The sequence below is a fragment of the Siphateles boraxobius genome, unplaced genomic scaffold (assembly GCF_051911475.1).
Source record: "Siphateles boraxobius isolate OS27281-9 unplaced genomic scaffold, OSU_SipBor_1 130, whole genome shotgun sequence".
In the NCBI taxonomy this organism is placed as follows: domain Eukaryota; kingdom Metazoa; phylum Chordata; class Actinopteri; order Cypriniformes; family Leuciscidae; genus Siphateles; species Siphateles boraxobius.
In genome coordinates this window covers 8,868,832-8,884,608 of record NW_027508734.1, presented here as the reverse complement: position 1 = coordinate 8,884,608, position 15,777 = coordinate 8,868,832, and the positions used below count along the sequence as shown (strand labels likewise).

General features: G+C 40.3%; 1 protein-coding gene across 8 annotated transcripts in view; it reads right to left on the bottom strand.

Annotated features, from left to right (window-relative positions):
• Positions 1-59: 59 nt before the first annotated feature.
• znf638 (zinc finger protein 638) overlaps positions 60-15,777 on the bottom strand; it is a 36,477-nt gene continuing 20,759 nt past the window's right edge. For 3 of the 8 annotated variants that reach the window (XM_077227713.1, XM_077227717.1, XM_077227714.1), the window contains exons 2-25: positions 12,225-13,653; positions 11,359-11,420; positions 11,202-11,240; positions 10,715-11,079; positions 10,395-10,612; positions 10,060-10,203; positions 9,240-9,338; positions 9,116-9,156; positions 8,602-8,918; positions 8,487-8,518; positions 8,222-8,356; positions 7,467-7,598; positions 5,481-5,522; positions 5,243-5,374; positions 4,975-5,091; positions 4,857-4,882; positions 2,944-4,777; positions 2,753-2,812; positions 1,759-2,673; positions 1,346-1,646; positions 944-1,258; positions 709-831; positions 404-525; positions 60-256 (exon numbers count right to left, since the gene is read on the bottom strand). In XM_077227713.1, coding sequence (XP_077083828.1) covers positions 194-256; positions 404-525; positions 709-831; positions 944-1,258; positions 1,346-1,646; positions 1,759-2,673; positions 2,753-2,812; positions 2,944-4,777; positions 4,857-4,882; positions 4,975-5,091; positions 5,243-5,374; positions 5,481-5,522; positions 7,467-7,598; positions 8,222-8,356; positions 8,487-8,518; positions 8,602-8,918; positions 9,116-9,156; positions 9,240-9,338; positions 10,060-10,203; positions 10,395-10,612; positions 10,715-11,079; positions 11,202-11,240; positions 11,359-11,420; positions 12,225-13,653 — 7,063 coding nt within the window. In that variant the 3' untranslated portion in view covers positions 60-193. Of the gene's footprint in view, positions 257-403; positions 526-708; positions 832-943; positions 1,259-1,345; positions 1,647-1,758; positions 2,674-2,752; positions 2,813-2,943; positions 4,778-4,856; positions 4,883-4,974; positions 5,092-5,242; positions 5,375-5,480; positions 5,523-7,466; positions 7,599-8,221; positions 8,357-8,486; positions 8,519-8,601; positions 8,919-9,115; positions 9,157-9,239; positions 9,339-10,059; positions 10,204-10,394; positions 10,613-10,714; positions 11,080-11,201; positions 11,241-11,358; positions 11,421-12,224; positions 13,814-15,777 lie in introns of all 8 variants that reach the window. The other 5 variants (XM_077227720.1, XM_077227719.1, XM_077227718.1 and 2 more) reach the window with 2 other exon arrangements.

The following is a 15,777-nucleotide window of genomic DNA, read 5'->3' as shown; positions in this document are numbered from 1 at the left end:
GTCATCATAATGCAGACATCACAATATTATAGACATTTCAAACTAATGAAGCACATATAGAGACTTTAACTGATTATGTTTATTTAGCATGAGGCAAAGTATTTCAACAAGACAAATTAATAAAATTTTACAACAAAATAATTGGACCCATCTGTTAACTTTGATGAAAAAAAAAAAAAAGACTTGATAGGGGCTATTCAGATGCAGAACTTTGACTGGACGTTGTCTGCTGAGACTTGAGCTTCTTGTAGTATTTCTGGAGGAGGGTGAGAAAGAGGATCAAAGGTAACTATAAATAAATGTAAGTGTTCAGAATGGACTTTAACAGCACTTCAAATAATATTTAATACCAGCAAGTAAATAAGGTGCAATTAACATTCAGAAATTAAATCGTAACTTGTACCTCCATGTTCTGGTAATGCCTTAGGCTACTACAGTGACTTTTCTTAGCAGTTTCCTCATTGCCATAGAACAAAGAGCAGAGTCTGCAGAAGAAACCTGTCTTGGGCACCACAAAGTCAACCCCTATGAAACACAGATAACAAAAAAATATATATAACAAAAAAAAAAAAAAATTCAGCTTGGAGGTGATGTGATAAAGCATATGATTCAGTCATTGTTTACAGCATTATCAAACAAAGCCTTTTTGGTTATAGAAAGCCAATAATTTAGAGCTGATGTTAGTGTCATTTGTAGTGGATCTCTTACCAGCGGGATTGTCCGGGCTAAACGGGGGCAAGGTGAAGTCTTCAATCACAGGGGATTGAGAGCGGGCCTTTTTAACCTCGGGTTCCTGTATCGACTCATTCTCCCGACGTTGCTTGGACTCTTCTGCAAATTAAAATGAAGGAAAGGTATAAGTGAGAACATGCAATGGTACAAAAACCCCCAGCTAAAATATATTAATATGTGATGTAAAGTAGTTGTCTATGAGTTTGAAAACCTTTGATAGTGGACTTTTTATTAGGGACTGGTGTGCCAACAATATCACTTTCTGACTTCGCAGAATTGTCATCATCTTTAGCTCTAGGCCTGTCCTCTTCTGATCCTGAAGAGACCTCCAGACACAATGAATCTGGAGCTGTTTCAGCCTTTTGCGGTTCTGGCTTAAAATTAAGATCCATGGATTCTAGAGCTGCAGGAGGACTCTCGCTTATGGAAGCATCTGCCGCTGGTTCACACTCAACGCTCATCTCGGGCTCCTCTGCTTCCTCAGCACTCTTTGTCGCCCCTCTTTTACCCCTTGTGGATCGCCTTACTAAGAGTAAAGAGGGGACAACAGTAATTACAAAACCCACATGCCGTTTAGACTTAAAAAAAACCCTCCTTTCAATCTTTTACTCACCTGGGGTCTGACGAGCTCTCTTTTTGGCTTTTGTAGCTCTCTTTTTAGCTTGCTTCTCCTCTTTGATCTCTTCACTAGGTAGTTGTTCGTCTTCCTCCTCCCCAACTTCATCCACAGTTACAAAATTCATCTTGCGGAGCTCTTCCAGGTCACATGAATCCTCTTCGTGGCTTGGTGATTTCACATGCTCCTCTGGTAGGATTAGTGTTGTGCTTCTAGGACTGGTTGGCTTGGCTTCACTTTGCGCCAATTCCTCAATCTCCTCATCGTCACCTTTGGCCTCATCCAAGGTTACAAGAGTCTGAAAAGACAAAAAAAGGCCATGTAAACATACAGGAAAGAACTAAACCAAACCAAGGTAGCCTTAATAATGGGTTTGAATACAATTTAAATGGTGGCCAAAAAGATCTGACCTCAGGGTTAAATGAATCAAATTCCTCCTCTTCATCAACAATCTCATCCAACGTGACCAGGCCTTGAAGTTCTTTGTCCAACTGGTATTCTTCACCCCCCATTTCATCTTCTCCAACCTCATCAACTGTTAAAAGTCCCTCAGGTACTTCATGAGCCTTTGAACGCTGATCCTCATTTGATTCATCAAGATAATCTTCCTCACCCTCGCTGACCTCATCAAGAGTAACCAAAGCATCATGGGATGGAAGTTCAGAGATCACAGTTGCCCCATCTTTACTGTCCGTCTCTGGGGCAAATGTTTCAGGCTGTTTGGGTTGGCCATCTTCTGATTTCACTAAAGTTTCTGCAGAAGTTGGTGGGCAGCCTTCCTTCTGTGAAGGAGAGGAGGAAACTGACTGGCTTGGCTCAAATTCATCCAAGACCCCAACGTCAGTGCTTTCTTTCATGGTTGAAAGGGTCTCAACATTGGCATCCATATTGGCTGAAGCACTTTCTGCTACAGTACAAAGCTCTGTTGTCTCGCTCTTAACAACGATAGTTTCCATCCCATCTGTTCCCAGCAGTTTATCAACACTCTCTTCCTGAGACTCATGCTCTTCTGACTTTTGAGATGCGACCACTTCCGCAACTGGCGTCGTTTCTTCAGTCTTGGTGTCCATTTTGACCATACATTCAATAACTCCAGGTTCCCCTGTCTCAGAAGGTATAGTCTTATCAGTATGTTCTGGTGTATTAGCTTGTCTTGACTCTGTATTAGGAGAGACGATAGAATGGGGATCGGGTTCATCCTGAATCTTCTCGTCCCTGGCCGAAGACTCTGCGTTTGAGGCCACAGTGTCCTCTGCATCATCCCCTACTTCGTCAACGGTGACAAACTCATCAATGTTAAATGGAAAAGTTTCTTCATCTGTTTCCTGGAAAGCAGAAATTCCTTATCAGCAAAGTCATTTTTCCAGTTATTAGATCGCAAGCGTTTTCAATGTTGAAGCTTACCTTTTCGGTTGGCCTTGTTTTTGAGTGACTCCTTGAGGGTTGTGAGTTTTTGCTATGACTCTATAAAAAAAGCAAAAACAACAAATCAAGCCAAAATATTAACATTTCAGAGCAATTTCGCAACTGAAGAAACAGAACCATCAAAATAAAAACAGTCTGAAAAATATATATTTATATATGGTCCTTCTCACCCTGCGATCAAAATCATGCCCCCTTGATCGCTTTGATGGAGGGCTGGATTCCCGCCTACTTCTTCGGGAGGATGATCCACCACGCCTGGTGGTAGGACCATCTTCTTCAGAATTACCCCTGTTCCTGTGCCTAGAAGCTGACTCCTTCTCTGGGGATGAGGTGTCCAGAGGCCTACTTCTGGACCCGGAGTTCTGAGACTTTTTCTCTTTCTCTGCTTGAATGGTTTTCTTCATTGCTTGAGCAGGTTTCTTTGAGCTTGATGGACCTTTTGTGGTTGTCTTTTCTGCAGCTTTTTTCTCCATCTCTGCCTTCTGTTTGGCTTCCTCTTCAGCACGTTTTAATGAAGACTGTAAGCGACACTGATGGACAGCTAATTCAAGGGCCTTCAAAATTTCCTGCGTAACCGGAGGAAAGTCCAGAGAATCATTGTCAACCTGGAAGGGCTCAGGCACTGTTTGGGGAAGGTTTGAGGCACAATTAACTGTGACAGATGAATTACTGACAGTTTGATCAGAAGTGGAGGGCAGATCAGAGGCAGAATTTGAGGTTGAAATGGAGTCAGATGCAATGACAGCAGGTTCAGATTGACTACTTGACTCATGGTTAATGTCCGCCTCTAAAGATTCAGTTGGTGCTACTGTCAAGTCATTCGATTGGCCCTCATTGTTGATCTTGAGCTCCTGTTGTCCACATGCTTTCTCTTTGACATCAGTGCCTTTGGAAGGTTCTTCTGGACTCTGTGTCTCCATGGCCTCTACTGCCGTTTCCTCACTGCTAATAGCTGAAGCAACAATATCCATTTCTGACTTGGACTCAATATTCTTGTCGTCTTCTTGCTTTTCATTGTCAATTTTGCTTTCTTCCACAGATGTAGGAACCAATTCATTGGGAGCATCTTCAGCCTGTATGAGATTCTGATTGTTGTGCGCGAATGAAGTCACTGTCTGATCAGTTGTGTCAAATAAGACAACGGATTCTGAAGAAGCCAATTCATACTCTGCTTTTGCAGACGTCACCAAAACAGTGGATTCTCCTGAGGATGCCAATTCGAGACTTGTTTTCCCAGATTCAACTAAAGATTCTGAAGCAGGAACAGAGGATGTAATTTCAAGCGCTGTTTTCCCAGATTCAGAAGCAGGAACAGAGGATCCAACTACATTCTCCATGTTCACAGATTCAACTGAAACAGCAGATTTTGATGCAGAAGCAGATGATTCAACTTCAAGCTCTGCTTTCTCAGACCCAAATGAAACGGCAGATTCTGAAGCAGGAACAGATGATTCCATGTCAAGCTCTGCTTTCCCAGACTCAACTGAAACTGCAGATTGTAAAGCAGGAACAGATGATACAACGTCAAGCTCTGCTTTCCCAGACTCAACTGAAACGGCAGATTCTGAAGCAGGAACAGATGATTCAACTTCAAGCTCTGCTTTCCCAGACTCAACTGAAACGGCAGATTCTAAAGAGGGAACAGAGGATCCAATTTCAAGCTCCTTGTTCACAGACTCAGGTTCTGCACTGGGAACTAAGGATTTAGCCTCATGCTCTTTTTTCACAGATTCAGTCTCCGGGGTCACTATGACAGTTTCAGTAACAGCTTGGGTATCCATCTTTGCTTTCATCTCAGGAGTAGGTGTTTCTGCATTAACAGACATTCCAACTGCAATGTCTTTGCGAGCTGCAGTAACTTCAGTTTTCAACTTCAACTTTTCTTCACTACGCACAGTAGATGTAGTAGATGCACCAGAAGCTGCTGCCGCAGCCACTGGCTTTTTAGATTTGACCGTATTAGGTTTACTTCCTGTTGCTGCTGATTGACCAGGAGGCTTCGTTCTAAAAGGAGAAAGTTATTTTGAAATTTCCAGAATCATTGTATAAATAAAAGCTAAATATTTTGTTCTTCCCCTCTTACCCTTTTGCATCTGGCTTCTTTTTCAGCTGTTAAATAAATAACATGTTAAGTTATTAATTGCCACAGTGACACAAGTGATGCTACACATACAAATGGCTAACAAAACCTGCTAAACTACCTTGATTGGTTTTGCCAGTTGGAAGTTGAGGGTATTGTTCTGGACTATACAACGAAACTTAAGGAAGCGGATGAAAATAGCCCTAGCCATAGCAGCATTCTCCATTTCAAAAATCATCTGAGATAGAAAGAAAATTAAAAACAATATAAAAACAGTCAGCTGAGATCTTATACTTTCTTTGAATAATAGAAATAGATCTGCAGATATTATGCAAGTAAAAATAAGATTTAGGTTTAATAAATATCAAAGTTAAATTTGAGTTTCTTACCCTGCCATTTAGAGGCAAAACCTTCTTGAAGCTACCGTAGCGTTTGATTACGGTCTCTACTTCTTTGATTGCCACAAGTGTTTTTGGTACATTACTAACAATGAGAAGGCGTTCTGGCAATGTGATGATTTCCTGTGGTCAGAAGGGGAAAAACATTCACTATAGAATAAGTCTGAGACATGATACAAGTTATTTAATTTTATTTTAAGTCAGTGTTATCTCTTCAGCATTTACTTACAGGTGAGTTCTCCAGTCCCATGAGCACTCTGAAAATTGACTCCTTTGGGAAGAAAAGGATAAAACAGTTGGTCAGTACTAACCAGTATTAATCAAGAGTATAAATGTACTTGAGACGTTATGCACTCTCTTTTATAGACAACAAAGAGAGCCCATTTTGCCAGTATTTAAAACAACTGTAAGTAATTCATGAATAGGGACGAAATTCAGTGAAAAGAGTGGATTGCTTTACAGCAGTACGTCACACAATATGTCACACCAACATAGCTTTAATGAAGGAGTATTATTAGTACAGACATCATGAAAGAGTCCAAGAGACCTAAGAGAATGTGGACAGAGGAATCTACAAATAAAAAAAAGTGACCATGATTTTGCAAACTGTTTGGTCTTGACGGTAGCTGTCCGTTTCAGGAGAGAAAAACCTACCTGCCAGTGTTATTTATGAAAGACAGCAACGTAGGCTATAATCTTATCAATGGCATACCTATCTCAGAGTTTTGCAGTTTCTCTGGGATGTCAAAAGTCTTCTTACAGTGCTGTATCAGGACAGCATGCAAATAAATACAACTCATGGCAAGTAAGCTTTGAAACTTTGAAACCTTCAAAGCCCATCTCTGCTAGCTTGTGATATCCAACTCTAATCAAACACACCTAAACAAGCCATTCAAGGTCTTCAGACTTACTAGAAAGTTACAGGGAGGTGTGTTCGATCAAGGTTAAAGCAAAACTCTGGAGGAAAGTGGACCTCGAGGGCCAGAGTTGAAAACTCTGTAATACTCTACACCAGAGGTTCTCAAACTTTTGGAACTAAAGCCTCCCAAAAGCCTCTCCTTTTATGTGGCAATTTCACAATTCATGGTTCAATGTTGGACAGCGCAAGCCTGATGTCATTCTCCACGTGGAGCCGATTTTGGTACTTGATTTACAAGGCAGCAGTTCTGAAAACCCGGTTTCGCACAGATGAGTTGAGGCTAATTGAAGTAATTTTACGTCGTAGTCAGACAACTGAGGATATTCAGTCATCACACTCAATCACAACGAACGCAGAGAGCAAGGAGTTATTGAGGTGTCGCAATTTGGTGTCGCTCTTTAAATCGACTGACTGCTGCTCTCTCTACTAAAAGGTATTTTCCTGGTCAACTGAAGGGATTTCTGACCCAAACAAATTAACTGAAATCCTCACTGAAATAACGACTGAATTATTTCAGTCCTTCATCACTGACTTTTTGTCTGAAGGAAGAAAGATGTTGGCATCTCTCCCTTCCATCGATGCGTTCAACAAATTCTACCTGTTGAAAATGTCTACAAGTGAAAGTGAAAGTGACACGTGCTGGCCAAGTATGGTAACCCATACTTGGAATTTGACCTCTGCATTTAACCCATCCAAGTAAGTGCACACACATTAGGAGCAGAGTAGTGAGTAGTGAACACACACACACTGCAAACGTGGATACACACACCCGGAGCAGCGGGCAGCCTTGAGTGGCGCCCGGGGAGCGATTGGGGGTTAGGTGCCTTGCTCAAGGACACCTCAGTCATATTCCTGCCGGTACTGGAATTGAACCAGCAACCTTTGGGTCACCAGTCCAACTCTGCTACCATTAGGCCATGACTGCCCTATACAGTCATACCATACAAGGTATGACAACTGCACTAACCACCCGGTGTTGTCCAGGTATAGAGTCCATTGGACTCTGCTTCAACAGGAAACACCTTTACCTCTAAACGCAATTAGTAGAGGCGATGTAAAACCCGGCCTCTTGAGAGCCAGCCATGTTTTTTTAATGTAGAACTCGACACTGTCAAATGTATATCATGTGCAAAGTGGCCTGTAATAGGGGGCTCTAAAGGTGCAAAAATACACAAAACTGCAAACAGTTGCTTTAATAAAACTGGGGTAAGAACCAACGATTTCTATGTTTCTAGGACATTTATAAAATATTTTTTCCTCTTCATAATGTGACACAGAGATGGAGTGCACACTCACGGTGTAGTTCAGGTCTATAGGTTGCACCATCATCTTTACGGTTATCTCTTTCTCTTTCACTTTAGCTGGGTTCTCAGAGAAGGCCTTCACCATTGTTTCAACTGCCTCTGTGTTGGCCATCTGCAGGTAGGCCTAAAAAAACATTAAAATACTGTTAAAATACATAATACAATATGATAAAACAATATGATTAATAAATACTAATAACAATATAATAAAGACACCGTCCATTTTTTAAATTAAAGATTTATGTAATTTTTGCAGTATGTCATTCAACAAAGACAGGAAGTAGGAATCAGCGCTATTGACGACGAGCCTTACACTAAGTTAATCAGCTAATGTATACGTTAGGAATGTTTTTATTGTTCGCAAATTATAAACCAGCTCATATCCATCCCTTCTAGTAGTGTGGATACCTCAGCTAACTTTAGCAGAAAATCATTGTTTAACTATCATGGAAAGAATTTGCCAATTTAATTTTTTTAGATGGATATCAAGGCTACCAAATTTTAGATTTCTGATCTAGTTTGTTTGCAGGCTTCCATAGCTGCGATATGCTGCGTTTTCCGACAAATGTCGACTAATGTCAAAATTCTATTGAGAACGCACATTTCAAAGCAAAGTAACTGGCTGTAGCATTTTTTAAACACGTATTTTAACTTAGCAGGTTTCCAAAATCTCTGCAAACATATTATTGTGTTTTTATGCTTTATTACAGTCAAAAAAATTACATACAGCACCTTTAATCTTATTACCTTCTTTTGAGTGATTGATATAACAGGAGTTGCAATTAACCCATATGGTTTAGCAAGATTGGTAAGGTCATCCTCAGTAACCCCTTCCTCTGGAAGATTCGTAATCTCGACTACATTCTTCCTCCAGGGTACTTCCTGTAGTCAAAGAAAGAAGGTGGAAGTAGCTATTATTTGTAAAAAATGTATATATATACACACACACACACATATATATATTATAAGTATGTGTATATGCAGTTTAGAGGGAGAACACCAAATAACATACCTTCTTTAAAAACTTCTTGGCAACTGCGGTCTCTGCCAAATTACACAAACAAATGTTATACAGATTGTCCAACATGACCACAGAAACAACAACAAAGGAAGATGCAGTAACTTACCTGAACCCTTAACAGTGGGTTTAACTTTAGCTGTCTGTACCATCTTTTTGGGGTCATTCGGTTTTCCCTTGGTTACTTGAGGTGTCTTGAAACCTGGAAACTCTTTTGCTTTAGCTGGCTGAGATGCCTTCACTGGATTTGCACCCTTCACTGGATTTGCACCCTTCACTGGATTTGCACCCTTCACTGGATTTGCACCCTTCACTGGATTTGCACCCTTCACTGGATATGAACCCTTCACTGGATTTGAACCCTTCACTGGATTTGAACCCTTTACTTTCGCTGACTGAGTTGGTTTTGTCATAGTCACCTCTTTTCTATAAGTCACAAATACATTCACAGAACCATTTGTAAAATGTTCAAAACAGGCATATATATATATATATATATATATATATATATATATATATATATATATATATATATATATATATATATATATATATATCTCTTTAAAAAATAATTGTTTTATTTTTAGATGCACTGCAAAATGACTGCATGCATGAGAACTTACTTCTTAACAAGTTTTCGCCTATCATCATCATCTCTTGCATCCTACAAAAGCGCACAGGTCAGATTTAATGCCAGGGCTTGGTATAGTTCACATCTCGAAGTAGACTTGACAGAGTCAAACATACCTTCTCCATGCAGATCTTAATGACCTGACCACGAATTGTCAGGTTCTTAAAGTTGAGCAAAGCTTTGGCATCCTCCTCTCTCTCCATACACACAGAGGCCTGAAGAGAGGAATAATCACAAACGTTTGCTTTCACAAATTAGCGGCAATTTCCTTATTACTCTTAATGAAAAACGCAACAACAAAACAGTATAATGACAAACTCGCTTATATTAAACATAGAACTTTTATTAACAAAATAAACAAGATGGTGTTATCAAAAGGATTAAGCATGGCAGACTCATTCCTGTGGTACGCTTGAAGGTGTGTGTGTAAATTAGAAGTGTTTCCACTGGAAGTTGCCACCTTCATCAGGGAAAGTTTACAGATTGCCTCAATGTTTGCAGGTTCCCAATTAGCACTGGGGTTAAATTCAAAATATTGCCTAATAGGTGCTTTTACATTTTGTTTTGAAACCAAATCTTCCGCCACCGTGTTGTCAGTAAGCTTGCAGTTTTGCTTCACTCTCGTCAAGTGAAATCTGACTCCTGCTGCTGATCTGTGCTGGGACTCACGCTAAATTAAGCAGGCACGTTCAGTTTTTAATTGTAGTGTGTGTTCTCTAACGGAACTAAATTATTTTTATTACTTAAAAAAAAAAAAAAAAAAACAACGGTGGAGGGCTGGGCAAGTTATTTAATCAGTGTGTGGCCGACTATCGCAGCAAGCCTAAAGCTGAGAATTCATCTCGCCATTATAGGAATAAATTACATTTTAGAATAAATTAAAACAGAAAAGTTATGTTAAATTGTTATATTAATTCACAATATTGCAGTGTTTACCTCTCGAATCGCCTTCAGGAGGATGGCAGTGTAAATCTTGCCAAAAGGTTCAATGGCATCAGACAGTTCTTTGTTGGTAGTGCCATGAGGAAGTCCAATGAGCCTCAGCAAGCATGATGTGCCCGGGGCATCCCTGGCTTTAGGCTTCATATCATGCAAAAAAAAAAAGATAGCAATTAGATTTCATATTTTTAGCACAGATACTCTTATCCTTTTTTTCAAAAGAGTTTTCTAATGACCCTGCAGCAATTACAACAATATAATGACCTTAAAGCCAAAGTAATGAAGGATCAAGCACATTTACAACTGCATGTAACTGCTGTATGAAGATGTACCTTCGGAGTGCTGGGGGTCTTTGTTACAGAGGTTCTGCTTGACTTGGAGTATTCAGTTCTCTTAGGTGGTGAAGGCCGTTTCCAGCTACTGCTGCTTCCCTTTGGTGAGGAAGTAGAGGAAACACTCTTCTTTTTTGCTAGCTCAGCCAGCAGGTGTGGTGCCAAGGACTTCACCACAGCCTTCAAAGTATTACTGTCTGTAATTGAGGAAAGCTCAGCTGTGGGGAAAAAAAGAACTTCATGTAGTAGTACACCAAGTGATTTGAAAGCAAAATAAATGATACATTGCATTGCAAGAGCATTGTAATAAATTATCATACCTGATGACATGAGTTTCATGGCCAGTCGTTCACTACTGCTGGATCTCTGCTGCCGGGACGGGCTGCTCCGGCGGGGACTCAAACGGCGTGCAGGAGAGCGCCTACTGTAAACTGGAGACCTTGATCGTTGAGATGGAGGACTACGGGACCTTCGTCTGTAGGGACTTCCTCGAGACTTCCTATGGGGGGACCGGCTGTGACTTCTGCTACGCCGGTACCTCCTAGGGCTTCGGGATCGGGAGCGTGAACGGGATCGTTTACGACGGCTTGAAGAGTCATGGTGCCGCTTCGGGCTGGGGGATCTGGAGTATGAGTGTGATCGGGTGTGCCGCTTTGAGCTGCTGTGTTCTGATTTGGGCTCAGGTCTGTGGATGATGGACATTTAAATGGACAATTGTCTTAAAGTATAAGATACACACACATATATATATATATATATACATATATTAGACCTAAATGCTCTAGATTGATTTTGGTAGGTATTTACCTTGAAACTGAGACAGACTCAACATTCCAGTCAGGGTATCTATAATAAAATAAATATAAGGCTTTTCGTTAAGTTAGCCTAAATGAGTTAAATTCTCCTAAGGAATTCTTAGGTACAGGAGAACATGAGCAATAGGAGCAAATCATAAAACACTCACTGTTTCCTAAGACGCCTACAACTCTCAATGTGAAGATTTGTGTTTTGATGTTCAAGCCAGTCCTGTGAACAAAACAAAACAAGATACTTTAACATGTCTTTGCTTTTAAAATAATGCTTTAATTATTAAGTGTTTTAAATAGTGCAATTGATTATAAAAAAAATTGGTGTAACAGATGACCAAGATCTGTAAATAGATCTAAAAAAAAAAAAAAAAAAAAAAAACCAAATACCAAAGGTCAAAAAGTAAGATAAAGCTTGTTTAACCCACTATAGTCTCATTAGTGCATTAAAAAAATGTTCATGATTGTCACGACAAAACTTCAACATGAAAAAAAAAAGTCCAAAGTGTGTTCTTCAGGTATTACGGAGATGGAGATCACCAATCTTCCATTTGTCTTCAGCACTGTGGAAAGTCATCAGGTCTGCCTTCACAATACTTTTTTTCAGCCAGTCCAAGGTCTTAAACTAGGTCTCAGCAAAATGGTTTTTCATCAGGCTTCCCCAGGTTCCCAGAAAACGGACCGATTAATTTTCTTCTGAAGCTGGCAATGGCTTGGAGTAGACAATTTCAACCATGGTTTACCAGCTGTATTATCTACTCTATTTACATCAGCTTATTGGCTTTTTTTTTTACCCACAATGAACTGCACAATTATTGAGCAACTGAAGTTAACAAACATTAAAATTTCATTATAGGTTTCTGATATTTTATTTCAGATTTAAATTTAGTACAGTTCTAGCTCAAAGTTCACCAACACATCGAAATGAATTAAACAGCAATCGAGACCCTTTACATACACCGATTAATGCAAAATAATGCAAACATCTTTCAAATGAGGCACTACTGGGTAAGAAGATACTCACCTTAATCTGGACACATTCAATGTTACATAGAGAGCATGTATGTGGAAAGATTCTTGGAGTAGCTGCTGAGTAATCATTCATCATGGTAGGAGTCGGAAGCCTCTTGGTGGTGGGCACGTTAATTGGAGGCGAAAGGAACGGGATCCAGTTGGCATTCGGACCTCCGGACATATTGTCCATGGCCATCATTGGAAGAAGACCAAGTTGAGGCGGCATCTGCGCAGGAGGTCGACTGGGGGCTGGCAGAACAGTCTGGGATGCAGATGGTCTCACTGGGATCGTCTTCACGAGTCTTGGATCTACTGTTGGAGGTTTCTGAAGCTTTGGAACAGGGACTGGAGCTGGCTGGCACGGTTGAGGATGCTTTGTGATGTCCATGCCACTGAAGGGTGGTTTAGAGACCTCACTCACATACTTTGGTGACTCTTTAGGCAGGTGTTGTTCACTTGCATAGCCATCCGCGCTCTCCTCGGGGTAGCCAAATTTACTAGAATGTCCATAGTCAATGACTTGAGATCTCGCATCAACGTCTCTTTTCACTTTACGCATACGGATGTCCCGCAAAATAAACGGTAGGTTGTCAGGAGTCAGCTGATCATCTGGATAGTGACTTAGAAGCTCTAGGTCCTCATTGGAGAGTCCAAAGCTTGCTAGAATGCTGCTGGCACTTTCAGAGGTGTAACGTGAAGGCCGCTGTTCTGGTGGAGGTTGGCTGTCCAAACCGCCTGATCCTCCGCCAAAACCCGGAGACTGGAACAGCTGTGAGGAACTGGAAGGACGATCCAAGCTTGACGATCCGAAGAGCTTGCTGGGGCCTTGGTATACGGACCAGTCCACCTCATCAGATCTCGAAGACCCAGAAAAGATGTTCCCTCCGGAGGAAAGCACATCATCCCTTGTGTCCTTTCTCATGCGTGGATCTATTTTTTTCGGTTGCTGGAGCATTTGAGTGAGAAGGCGCACTTCCTCGCGGGCTCCCCGAAGGTTCTGGTCTATGGCGGCTCCAAGATCTGGGGAAATCTGTGACTGCCGTTGTCCTAGTGAGAAGGGCTGGTTGACCAATCCGCCACGAGAACCAGACATTGAACCTGGGGCAAGACGGGCTGACCCCAGCTCCATTCGAGGCTGTGATCCAAGACCATACTGGCCGGGCACAACAGGTCTCTGAGCGCTGGGGAACAACCCTCCACGGGGATTATACAATGGATGCGACATGGTGACCTTAAGCAAGTTGAGCAAGGTCAAAGCAGGTGTTGCAATTGCAGACGGAGTGACGCTTGTGCCAGCAATTGCATTCAGCTGGTGCAGTGCCAACTGAGTCTTTATCTGTGCCAACTGGAGGGAGACGGGGCCTAAGACCGGCAGACTCCCAAAATGTCTCAGGGAATTTGCAACAGGGGGCACAAAACTTTCCAAGAACAATGAAAAGCTGGAAAAATTAGGGGAAAAAAACACACAGAAAGTGTTATTGGCTTAGTCGTCTTCACGTCCTCACACAGAAACTGCAAAACGGCTGCGACCATTTTCCCCTTCTGTCACACTCTCAAATCTCCAGCTTCAAGGGATTAAAACAGGTTTCCATGTCTTCACTGAAGAAGAAAACAGCAAGCAAAAAGGACAAGACAGACAAAGGAAAATAATATCACAGTTTTAGAGTATCTTTACAAAACATTCATGCAGGAGTTTTAGTGGTTTTCTTTCTTTTTTGGCCTGGATATGAATAGGGAGGGACAGACATGCCTTAAGACAGGACAACATGATAGGTCAGACTGCTAATTCATAGATATTAGACAAATGTAGCCTATTTTATGAATACTGAGAGCAGTATCTTGAGCTTTTTTGAGGTCAATGCTGACTTTTCAAAATAAAACTTGGGAGTCTGAACGGTCAATATTATCCTTCCACGTAAACAAAGATCACACTAGGGTGATTCATCTTCCTGAAAAGCTTAATGAAAAAATAAAGAGACTAAAATAATCTACTGCTGTAAAATAAACTAAAGAGCTGCTGCACTAAACAATTCTCAAAACAACAACAAATTCTAAGTGAAGAAGGGTGTTTTCCAAAAGATTTCTACAATCTACTTAGGCCTATGATGCTTTTGGGAAACACAGTACACAAAGTAAAGCAAAGATGTGAATGGTGAAGCCCAACAATTCATCTCACCCCATCAACCTCAATATTTTTTTCAAATAGTAAAAGTGTCAAGACAATCAAATGAAAGTGTTAAAGTCAACAAGAAACGGCATTTATCTTCCATAATATCAAATTTTTTTCTAAGTTAAAAATAAACATTGTAGGGCAGGACATAATTATATTCCATTAGAATTAAAAAAAAATCTGTCCTTAATGGCCATAATTGGCATAACCTTAGTTAACAGGAAATAAAGTCGGCAAGAAACAAAAGTTCACCATAGCCTATCTATTTTTCAAATGCGTGTCATTTATCTTATGCTTTGATTTTTTTTTATCTTGCCTTAGGCCTAATCTTTAATCAGAAATAAATTCTCCAATAATTTAGTCTGCTTAAGCCCTGTCCCTGCAGGCATGCATTAAAAGGAAAGAAATTTAAAGAATGTTGGTAATCTATCAGTTGACAGTAACGATTGACTTCGATAATAGGAAAAAAAAATACTATGGAAGTCAATGGCTACCGTCAGTTGTCTTGATTACTGACATTCTTTAATATTCTCTTAAAATATCTTTTGTGTTCAACAGAAGAAAGAAACTCACACAGGTTTGAAACAACATGAGGGTGAGTAAATGATGACAAAACTTTCATTTTTGGGTGAACTATCCCTATAAGCTGCCTCAATTTTTTGTCCAATGCCCACATCTCAAAATCCAGTCAACGAGTCCCAGCTCTACATTTTTTTCTCAATAATCTGTTACTCTATGATATCTGTCACAAAATGGAAGAATATATACATTTCCATTTCATCGGATTTACAATGTTATTTTAAAAAGTAGCCTAAAACAATATCAAAACAGTGCAGATGTCAGTCAAAAAGAAAAAATATTATAAACACATTTTTCTCATGAATAACCTGAACTAACAAAATTATGCACAATGAGACAATTAAGTAAATGAGGTCAATTTGGATATCAGTATTCTGATATAATTGCTTAATTCCAAACATTCTTATACAAAACTTTAAAGGTATTGGTCTCAATATCAGAATTTGAATGAACATAAAAAAAAACTATTAACCACCATGCATCTGAAAACCAATAAGACTGGGTTTTGTATTGCGTTTACTGTCATGACTCACCATGAGGTGTTTTTTAAAGGAAAATATTCACTGCACAAAAAAAAAGTCTCAGACGTGAGGCCGCCATCCAGCGACTGAACACAAAATGTCCACTGAACAGCAGCCATTTCTGATAGCAGGCCTACACCTGTATTAAATATCTATCACTGGACAGTGGACACTAGGCAGAGCCATTTTTGGGGCATTCTGAAGAAATACACAAACACAAGACGATGTTATAACCCAGCATCTGCTTAATTTCCCCGGGTAGCAAAATTGGAGCACATGTAATGCCACTAAAT